This window comes from Poecilia latipinna, unplaced genomic scaffold (genome assembly GCF_001443285.1).
Source record: "Poecilia latipinna isolate Pla-1442-1.1 unplaced genomic scaffold, P_latipinna-1.0 Scaffold1420, whole genome shotgun sequence".
Classification (NCBI taxonomy): Eukaryota; Metazoa; Chordata; class Actinopteri; order Cyprinodontiformes; family Poeciliidae; genus Poecilia; species Poecilia latipinna.
The window spans coordinates 12151-23259 of NW_015114036.1; the positions used below are offsets into that span (position 1 = coordinate 12151).

The 11109-nt window shown below is 38.1% G+C and overlaps 1 protein-coding gene across 2 annotated transcripts in view; it reads right to left on the reverse strand.

Moving 5' to 3' along the window:
- Positions 1–5735: 5735 nt before the first annotated feature.
- Positions 5736–11109, reverse strand: part of gtf3c3 (general transcription factor IIIC, polypeptide 3) — a 41721-nt gene continuing 36347 nt past the window's right edge. Inside the window, exons 13-19 of one of the 2 annotated variants that reach the window (XM_015056942.1) lie at positions 9628–9760; positions 9284–9509; positions 9150–9204; positions 8931–9066; positions 7003–7127; positions 6756–6908; positions 5736–6252 (exon numbers count right to left, since the gene is read on the reverse strand). In XM_015056942.1, the coding sequence (XP_014912428.1) occupies positions 6130–6252; positions 6756–6908; positions 7003–7127; positions 8931–9066; positions 9150–9204; positions 9284–9509; positions 9628–9760 (951 nt within the window). In that variant the 3' untranslated portion in view covers positions 5736–6129. Of the gene's footprint in view, positions 6253–6755; positions 6931–7002; positions 7128–8930; positions 9067–9149; positions 9205–9283; positions 9510–9627; positions 9761–11109 lie in introns of both variants that reach the window. The other variant, XM_015056943.1, reaches the window with a different exon arrangement.

An 11109-nucleotide genomic window follows, 5' to 3' on the forward strand; every position in this document is an offset into this window, starting at 1 on the left:
TAACGATCTAACCAACACCACAAAGTCCATCTATGAACAGCTCAAATAAAGAAAAATTAAGGTTTTGGAGTGCCCTAGTCAAAGATCAAACTTATTATAATGTCATGGCAAACATTAAACATTCAATGTAACTGAATTAAAACAACCCTGCAACGCGAGCTAAAATTCCTCCGTAGTGATGGAGAACACTCACTGGTAGGTTTTTGTTTTTTTGTAAATTCTTGATGGCATCCAGTTACTAGGCGTGGGGCAGTCACTACTCATTAAGGGAGACTAGCACATTGCTTACATCCGACCAATAGCCTTGACTCCATTGGTGCAGCAATCCAGCAGTTATTAACACCCTCCACACACATAAACACATCTGCCCAGATAAGTTTTAAAATAGCACAAGAGTGAGCTCTTCAAGTACTGCTAACTAGATGCCTTCTGATGTCATCACAATGTGCTTAAACAGTTTCCGCTTCTTCTGAAAATAACAAAACACTATAGCAGTAGAATAACTAAACCAACCCTTTTCTTTAGAAATGGAAAGTTGAAGCTCTCCAGGAGAGGAAGTGTCTTTGATCCTGCACCAAGGTTAATCCAGGGAATGGTGAAGGGAAATTTAGTGTTGACAGATGGTGTTTCCTAATCCACAGTTGTAACAGTTTCAATCTGCAGCTAGAGCCCTGGCTTTGTTTACATCGATCTGTCCAAAATAATTTCCACTAATCAGGTTACTAGAGGAACTAAATAGAAATTAGGGGGTTTTAGCATAAGAATAGAGAATAGTCTGATTAATATTAGCAAGTGGGATTTATTGTGTCATTCAGTTTCTTCAGTTGTGAGATGGAACTGCTGCTACCAAATAAAAGCTAAAAATACCCATCTTTTCTCATACATCTATGTAAAAAAGTGTTTTATTTATTTGTTTAATTACTTACGGAAAAGTTATGCTCAATCTTATACAATGGGTGAAAGATATGTCAGAAATCCAAAGACCCCCCCAAATAATTCAGCTATTAGCAACATTTTCCACTTAATTAAAATTAAAAAACACAGGTGCTAATATTCCTTATTATATGTGCAGTATTATCAATGACTGTAAGAACAATAATAAGACAAATATTATGTTCCTGTGATCATTCCTCTGACAAATCATGAGGCACCTTTAAGTTCTTCATTAAAACTTCTTCTGACCAGAACACTTTCAAGTTCCCCCTCAGATGATTTGTGGTAAACTGCAAATAGCTTTCTTATTGCCACTATTTTATAACCACTAGATTTGTGGAGAGCACAACTAATACTATTGTGTCAATATATTCACTCAAGTATTACTTTTCTTTTTCTCCACTTCATTAAATGGTGTTTATGTTGGTCTGTACAGTAAAATTTGTGACTGTTACGTGAGAAAATGTGAAAAAGTTCAAAGGCTATAAAAAGTTTTGCAAAGTACTGCAAGTTAAATAGCCAAATTCTAATAAGGCAAAACTAAAATATGAATTAGGGCTGTTGTAAACTAGTATTTTATAGTACCCTAAATGAATGGAAACTTACAGAATGACAAAGGCAATAAAACCTAAAAAAAATGTATTTTCTTATCCTGCATTTAGGAAATAGAAATAATTTTGGAAATCTTAATATTTCTTTGCATGCTTTAGTCTGATTTCATTTCAGACAGGGAGGAATAATAGCTATGTGTATGCAACAATCTTGTTTCAAAAGTATGTTTTTCAAAATAACTCCATTATTTTCTTAAGCAGTTGCAGTAACATGTAAGTTTTGTGTAATGCCCCACCTCACAGACTGGACTGTTAACCCACACCCAAAGTCCCCAAATAGATGTAGCGTGATTAAAGAACAATGAGGCAGTCCCGTCAGAGACAACAGTTTCCTGTCCCCAACACAACCATTACATCCCTGTGTGCCAGTTTGTATGCTTGGGATTAAATGCATTCCTCTGCTCTGAATCTTACACACGCCACTAACTTGTCTTTGTTAGTGAGTGTTTTACTTGTCTTATAGCTTTTTTGTGCTATTCTTTAGAAAGTACAGAAGTGTTCTTTTGTATCACTTCCAACTCTATCAGTCCAAACAAGAAATGTATATAAAACACAATATTCACTATTGGAACTGAAGAAAACCTTTTTTGATGATATCCCAATGAACTGAGATACACCTACAGTCAGTGGGGACAGCTCTCTGCAGCGTTTAAAAACTTTTAAGGTTAAAATGGAATTGAATTGTGATCGCTGAAAGTATATGGGCTTAGATTGGACATGGTAATCGGTCTGAACTTCAAAAGTTGCAGTTTAGAATACAGGAAGTGATATACAAGACTAAATAAAAAAAGACAGCTGGGCTATTTGTCCAGCTGAGCCAGCAAGGCCTGGTCAGGTTTCTGTAACGCTCCAACACTCTGGGAAAGCTGGATTGTGTTTTAAATATTTTTTTTCTGCTGCCTTAAATCAGCGAGTTCCATACTGGTGAGAGATGGAGAAGCACATTTTCTAATGTTAGGTGCAGATCTCCACCCAGCCCATGAATGTGCTACATACATCACCTGTCAAGCTGACTTCTTGTTTTTGTCCGTGCTTCTTCTAGCTTTTAGCATTACTTCATCTGGAAGCAACACCAACGCGGTACAAAGAACCAACAAACCAATGCAACTCGTTTTAGCTTGCAGAAACCATGAAATACTTGCACGCAACTCAATCAGTAAACGAAAATCTCTTTAAAATTCACAAGCTGTCACTGATGCATGGATCTCCTCACCTTTTATAGGAGGAATCAGATGGTGCTTACTACACCCATGGTGCGCCGAAAAGATGCCACTAAGTCGTCGATCAATCTCCAGTCATAAATGGCGGATCTCCACAGGCCCGCATATCATCGGCATCATCCTATGGTTGCAGGCGGGATGTGCGGCTCCTGAAACGGGGCACAGCCCCGCAGCTTCCCGGTTGTCCGAACGGGAGCTTAAACACGCACGTCCAAAAATATTTTCTTTGTTAAAGGCCCAGTTTTAAATCACTTTCCCCATCTCTTTCGCTTACTCCACGGTAACGTTACAAGGCTTCCATGTAGGGAGGAGATGATGTTTTATTTACGGGATCCACTTTACGTCCGCCTCCCGTTTCGGTCTCCTTCAATCCCACTCATCCCCGGACTGCTTGAAGCTGGAGGGGCAAAGCTATTCCCGACTACATGTTCGCTTTAAAACATCTGTTCAGGAACTTCAAAACAGCCACGTCTTGTTGTAGAAATTCATAGTGTCAGAGCAGCTCAGCGTCAAAATAACGGAGCGAACACATCCTACCTCCACTTCCACCCCGGAGTTCCAAAACTGAGGGGCGTGGACTTCAACTGGCCACAAAATATGCTCTGGAAGAGCTGCAGTGTAAGAGAGAAATAAGAGAAAACACAGAATAAAGACTGTCTAAAGGCATTTTCTTTAGAAAATGCCTTTAGACAGGCATTTTCTAAAGACAGGCATACTTTAAGCTTCTCTTAAAGTAGCTTTAAGAGAAGCTACTTTAATTGCCCCCTCCCCCCCGTTTTGCATCTAGGTTGGTTTTGCTGATCTGGAGTGAGTTAAAAAGTGCATTATTTCCTGTGAGGAAGCAACTCAGAGCTTTTGCATTTACGTCGGCACAGAAACCCCAGAATCACATCCTTCAGGTATGTACAGACCATGGTGCACTGCGCCACCCATTTGTTTTGACCGAAATGTGGTAATTTCATTTTCCTGTTGGTCTGTAAAGCTTCATGCTGAGCATCATGTACAGCAGCCCCATGTTTCTACTTGTCTACATTTCATCTACATTTAAAATGTAGAAATCACAAGAGGTGATGAAGATGAAGCGAACCAAATGGAGGAAGAGGACAGAGTTGGCTGTAGGAGCTGATGTTTTGCTGCCGCTGCAGCTTCGTAAATGAAACAATGAATGACACTCATCTCTGATCCGGCCTGTTCGCACTTCTATAGCTCTGTGTCTGGTCTGGTCAGGACTGCCATTTAAAAGAACTTCCAGTGCTGTCAGTCTGATGTTTCTCTCACCGTTTTTTGGCTCTGGCAGTAGCAGGGTTTAGGCGCTTTGTGGGAAGCGATCCAGATTCACCCTCACCGTTTGTTTTTTTTAATTGTAGCCAACAGTGACAGTGTGGCATTATCTAAAATTATACCAGTCAAACACAATATGATAAACAACTCGGGTAAAGTTGGCCTTCCTGTGTTTACTCTCTGGATTCCAGAACAGGATGGACCAAAACGCCTAATCAATCCAGCAGGTGAAAAAATAGTGACCTCCATGAGTGAAAAACATGACAATACACAGTTTTTGAAATAATTGAGTTTTGGCATGTCACAAACAGTACACTTTTAGTTAGAAAAATTACAACATATTTAGGCCAACATGTTCAATTAATCTTGGGTCCCTTTGAACATTGTAATTTAATGTTTTTATTTCTTTGAAGTCACATTTGTATATTATATATTTTTTTATAACAACTGAAGGTAACGGTTACTTGATTGAGCTATAAAATGGTACAATGTGCCTGAAAAAGACGTATTACTGTTTCTTTAAGAAAAACCAGGACGCTAAAACACTGAACGCGTGCTCAGTGTTTTGCCAACCGGCATAATGTCATGAAAAGATCAGATACAGGTTGCATGAAATCAAAAAAAAAATTGGAATTCAGTCACTTCAGGCTGCAGTGTGAACGCAGCCTTAGTTACAGAATTTTATGCTCAAACCTAATTTTGCTTAATTGTAAACTTACGAGAGTTTGATGCAGTATGAAACCTAATAAAATTGTTTTAAAATAAATGTTCTATACTTTTACACTTTTTCATCTCATCAGTCACAAAATTTAAACAATCTCTAGAAGGTTTAATAGAAACATTGCTTTCTGAATTAAAAATACATTCCGAATCAAAAATTTATTCTGAATCGAATCATGACTCTAAAGCCTGAATCGCTACACACTGAAAGATTCACATTACTAGCATCTGGTTTTATCTAGAAGCCTGCTATGAATGCCTTTATCAATATTTTGAAAACTGCAAAAGTCTACCTGTGACGATTTCCTGGATGACTTCAAATAGTATCAGGTCACCTTTTTGAGGTGCTACAGCAAAATAAACCTCATAATTTGTGCCGCTAATTTGTGTTTGTCTTTCACTCAACAAAATGCACTGAAGTTTGTGTCTGTAATGTGACAATATGGAAAATTCATTAAAAAAGAATTGTGTGGGGTGCTGTGGTGGTGCAGGGGTTAAAGACAACCCACGTAAGGACACCTTAGTCCTCGACACGGCTGTTGCAGGCTCGATTCCCTGCCTGATGACCTTTGCCCCATGCAGTGGCCCAAAAAGTGGGTATGCAGCACATGCAACACATAGGGGCGCTGCACCAGAGGGGGCGTCAAAAGCCCGTCTGGAGGGGGTGGCGCCCCGATATGCCTTTGCATACACTTGACCGCGCCCTTACGCTCCTTCATTTCGCGTAAATGTAAATGTAGCAAGTTTTACCTTTCACATGTCTTCGTCTCGGGAGGGGGAGGGGTAAACATATGGATAGGGCGACCGTATGTTTTCTATGTACCTTCCTTGGGGGGGAGGGGGGGATTTATCTTTTCGCATCCACCTGAATAATATGTAGTTGCGCCCCTGGCCCCATGTCTTCCCCATCTCTCATTACTCACTTTCCTGTCGATTCACTATTAAGTAAAGGCCACTAGAACCAATAAAACATTTAAAAAAGAAATTGTATTGAACTAGTGTACTAAATGCAGAAATTGTGTTGCATAAAGGCCCAACATTTGTGAAAACTGCATGGTAAAATTTTCTTTTACATGTTATCTGCATCAACATCAGAGACGACAAACCAAATTTTGACCATTCCTAAAACAATGATCAAGGGCTGCACAAAATCGTTCCGCAGGTCACAATCAATGACAAGAGAAAATTCAAAAGTAGCCATGGGTATGACAAAGTACAAATTACATTTATTTTATTTACAATATTGGAACTTTGTACTGTTTTTTACAATTTTAAAAAAACTGACTAAGTTGTCTTAACATTTTCACTACAGATAAAATCAGAAATCCCCACATTTGAAAGTGCTTTATGGATATAGCACCTCATCACATAGTGCAATGAGTTCTGATGAGCTGCCGCGCCATCTCCGTGTTCCCACTGGCCTGATAGATGAGTGATAAGTTGAAAGCAATCTCTCTCCTCAAATCAACCTGATCTTCTGAAATTCCCTACGAGAGGAAAGAGACGTTTACATGGAAACAATCAGACCATCATCATTAACTTTCAATTATATGATAGACTAGAGCCATACTAAGAAAAAAATGTAATAAAAAATTTTAATTACAAGAACGTCATAAAATTACAAGAATAAACTAAAGAGAATAAGCTTGCAACAATGAAAGAATAAAGTTGTATTATGAGAATAAAGTTGTAATATTGAGGATAAAGTCAATATTTTGAAAATAAAGTTTTAATATTACCAGAATAAGATCTCATAATCTTATTCTCATTTGACTTTTTCTCGCAATATTATGACCTTATTTGTGTTTTATAATGACTTTATTATTACGAGAATAAAGTCATAATATTACAAGAATAAAGTTGTATTATTACCAGAATATGGTTATAATTGTATGGCTATTCTCGTAATACTGTGACTTTCTCATATTATTTGGACTTTATTGTCGTAATACGACTTCATTCAAAATGGCCAGCTGTGTAGTTCACCTACATCCAGGTTCCATGCAGGTAGGGACAACGCCTTTTGGTAATAATGAATGGCCAAATGTGTAAGGCCCATCTGGTGCAGTGCTCGGCCCAGATTGTACATGCTCTCCTGACACTCTCCACGCAGCTCCACGTATCGCCACAAGAAGGAAAATCCCTAAAAACACCAAGACAAAATTCTAAAAACCACAATCAGCTGCAGGAAAAGTAAGGGAAACAACCAGAGCAAGATGAAATGGAACAACATGTACCTGCAGTACTAAAGCATGACGTTTGGCTACATACTTCTGGGATGCCATGTGGAAAAAAGTGAGACCCACATAAAGGCTGTGCAGTGGGTTTTCCGGGTGGGTCTTTAAAGCCTGAACGTACTGACCTGAAAAACACAAACATATGAAACACTTTCAGCATATTACAAAGGAGGAACTTCATTTGCATTTTGACCTAAATATACCGTCTACATGCGCCTGTTAAAATGTCAAGAATGAGACAACAAATAATTTAAAAGCATGTTCCAAATTCAACAAGATATGCATTATGCTTAAATAACAAATCCATTAGAGAAATAAAAAAAAAAAAAAAAACAAGAGCCAGAGATGTCTATAGAAAATTTTTGACAAGTCTTTTGGTCCAAGTCAAAGTCAAATCTACACTTATAAAAATCTAAATATTTTCCCACTGAGCCTGTCTGTATTCTGCATTTGCTGTAGTTTAGGAATTCTGTTTATTACAAGAGCTAATTAAAATGTTAATCTTGAAATTTTTAGAAAAAAAAGTATCTTTTTCACATTTAATTCAACATGGTACAAGCTGCTTCATTTTATAGTGAAAATTGATCAAATATATAATGTTTACCCAGTTACAAATATAGATAGGTATTTATAATAATAAAAACAACTAAAAGATTAAAACTTGTAAAATGTTGAATTTTGTAACATAGGAAAGAGGTTTTTTGTATTTGTACTAAGGAAGTTAATTTCTGTTCATATTGTCCACTTTTCTTCTCACTCAGTGTATGAGTGAGGTGCAGCGTAGAGAGTAAACAAGAACGTCAAAGTTCTGCAAATCTCTCAGACTGTGTGGACATAAGTTGTCCACAGTCTTCAAGTGACAAAGATTTTTCATCAGATTTAGTTCTGAACCTTGGCTGGGCCAGTACATAACTTGACTGTTCTTCTGGGGAAGCATTTCTTTTGTTACATTTTGACGGATGCTCGGACTCACTTTGGTGTTGAAAAATAAAGCCACTCTTTATGTTAAGCCTTCCAGTAGAGGAATCTTTTCGGTCAAAACTGATTGATGCTTACAACTTTTAATTATATCCAGGTTATGAAAATATCTGTGAATCCATCACAGAGATGGATTCACCTTTCCCCAAGTCCTTACAGGAACTCAGACAAGAAATCGGCTGGGATAAAATGTAAGTTTCGTCCAAGTAGAACTTGTAGATGCTCAACATGATGTTATGCACTGTTCCAGTCTGAGGAAGGCCATGTAGCTTAAAATGCAATAATTACAGTATCACATTTATTGATAAGTGCATCAATATCCTAGCAGGATTAATGAGTCTGATGTTTCAGATACCAGTTCATTCTTACTAACCCGGCTAATACATGTTATAGACAAGTTGCACGTTATTTACATCTGGAAATTTTGCACATGTGCACAATGCTGCAGGAAAAAAGGCCTTTTGCTTGCCATCCATAACCACTCTACCGTGGTAGAACAATTCCATTAACAAAATGAAACCTGAAGATTTATGTATTATTAATTTAGTGCAGAGCGCCACAGCAAAGGGAAAATAATGCAGAAAAAAAACATGGAAGAATAACTCAGCAGCAAAGCACTGTGTCCCTTTTTCTTTTATACATCAGTGCATTTAAGATTTAGTATGTTATGTTGACAAGTCAACAGCTAAAGCCAATGGTAGTAATCATCGGTGACAACTTTTTTGCCTTCCAGTACGGAGATTGGACGAGGCGGGATCTTGTGGACATGACGTCATGCTGCTTTGTGTTAATATTCTTTCTCAAATACATTTTTAGGAGGGAATAACATACAGGGACCTCTTATTTACTCCCATTTCCACCTCAAGACATAGTTATTCATGAAATAAGGTAGCACCATTTGCAAATCTACCAACTCCTAAATAATGCTAATGTATTCTAGCCTGGTGTACCTAGAGCATGCTTGAAGCTTCCAGACACCATGGCGTTGTGTCCGCAGAGAACACACAGTGCATGGTTGTCAGGATGCTTTAACAGCAGCCGTAGACAGAAGCGGTGGTGGCGCTGGTGTTGGGACGATATTGTCAGCTAGTGAGAAAGAAACAATCAGGTACTGCAACATGTACCTGGCATGTTATCTAATATGTGAAAACAGAGATAAGAAAAAATACCTGATGAAAAATGTTCCAAAACTGAGGTAGATCTACGTTTTCTATAAGCATTAATCTGATGAAGAAAAAACAAAAGTCAATAAACCCTTTATGCCAGAGTATAAAATACTCTGCTTTTATTTCTCCATCTGCACCTGATGTAGTTGTATGCCTTATAGTAGTTTTGGTTTAGGATGGTGGCAGAGAGGCCAAAGAACTCCAGTTCCTTCCTCCTGGGCTTGTTGTCATAGAAGGAGTAGAACTCCATGGCCGACTCCACGAGGAGATCCACCTCCTCGAAACGCTGCAGGTCACACAGCCCCAGCAGGCAGCTCAGCAACAGCTGCCACCAGTCCTCTTTGGATAAAACGTTGGTTTTACCTGAGCACAAAGATTAGATAAGATAGTATTTTAGAACAACCTGCCTAAGGATCTGGGAAAAAATGTGGAAGATTCAAATGATTCCAGTTTATCTGTCTATGTTTGATACGCTACATACACATGTTGTCCAGATAGGCACTTTCATGGTCGGCAATTTCTGGCAGCATGTCTTCGATCTTCACAAGTCTCAGGTGGTTCTGTCCTGCTAGAGTTACAGAACGAACACACACCTTGGCCCGTTGCATAGCAACCTGGAAACACACCATCACATGTTATTTGACATTCTGCAAATGCAGGGAGTGACAGGATTTCTCCTTCGAAGATGAGATCAGAACAGGAGTTGGCCAGTGAATTTTACTGGACAATAAATTATCCCAGTAATTATTACAGTAACCTACAATGTTTTGAGACCATTTTTAGGTAATATATTAATAATGGCACAAAAAAACAAGTTTGCCCTCTCAAAGACTAATAAAGTGTTTGTAAAGAACACATCACTGGAACTGGAAGTCATTTTAAATATTCAAAATAAAAGAACCAAAATCAGTAAATAAAAATGGAAATAAATGCCACACGAGGGGTTGCAGGGTAAATATGGTCAAATACAGTAAATATTTTCCATATTTGATCGGTATTTTTCTTAAATTGACGGAAAAAACTGAAGCTCGTCCTTCATTTTGACAAGTTACAATTCACACCCTTGACTATTGGTGGAGACGTGGGACACTTTCAATTCTTTGCACATTGCGGAGGTAAATAAATCAATCAATAAAAAACATCTCTTCTGAATATCATCTCTGATATGGACACTGAAGTAAATGCATCTTGCTGACGGGAGCCGACATCCCGCTGATTGGCAAGATGCTTTGGAGCGTGAATGGTTAAAAAGCACATTCCAAACTTTGGCTGAAGTGGTGCATTTAACAAGCCTACAGTACATCCAGAACAGGGAAATCTAAAAAGAAAGCTATGGTGTATGAATCTGTTTATTGTTTAAATTGTGGAGTAGACAGTTAATGTTGTTAAAGAAATGTAATGAGTTAATTAGACTGTAACAAGCGCAGTGTGCTGAACAAGTAAATGTGCACATGGCTCCACCTTGCACTGCTCGACCTGCAAAAATGTAATCCTTTCAATCAATCAGATTTGCACTTGACTTACAAAAGACAAAATGCAGCTGAAGATGTTAAACAAAAGCTGGGAGAAGTTACACTGCTTATTCAAATGGTGGTTTAAAAGTGAAGCAGTAAAATCTTAATTAAAATAATATGACAGGTTTACTTCAGGTTCAAGCCTCTAATAAAAATTAATCAGTCTGGTTGGGTTAGGTCAACCTTTTGCCGTTTTTCAGACTTCAAACATAAAGATCTAAAATTTTTATTATTTTGTGAAGAATCAACAAGTGGGACACAATCGTGAGGTGGAACTAAATTTATTGGATATTTTAAACAAAACAAAACAAAACAAAAAAAAAACAACTGCAAAGTGGGGCGTGCAATATTATTTTTCCCCTTTACTTTCAGTGCAGCAAACTCACTCCAGAAGTTCAGTTTGGATCTCTGAACGACCCAGTGTTGTCCTAAATCAGTGGTCCCCAACC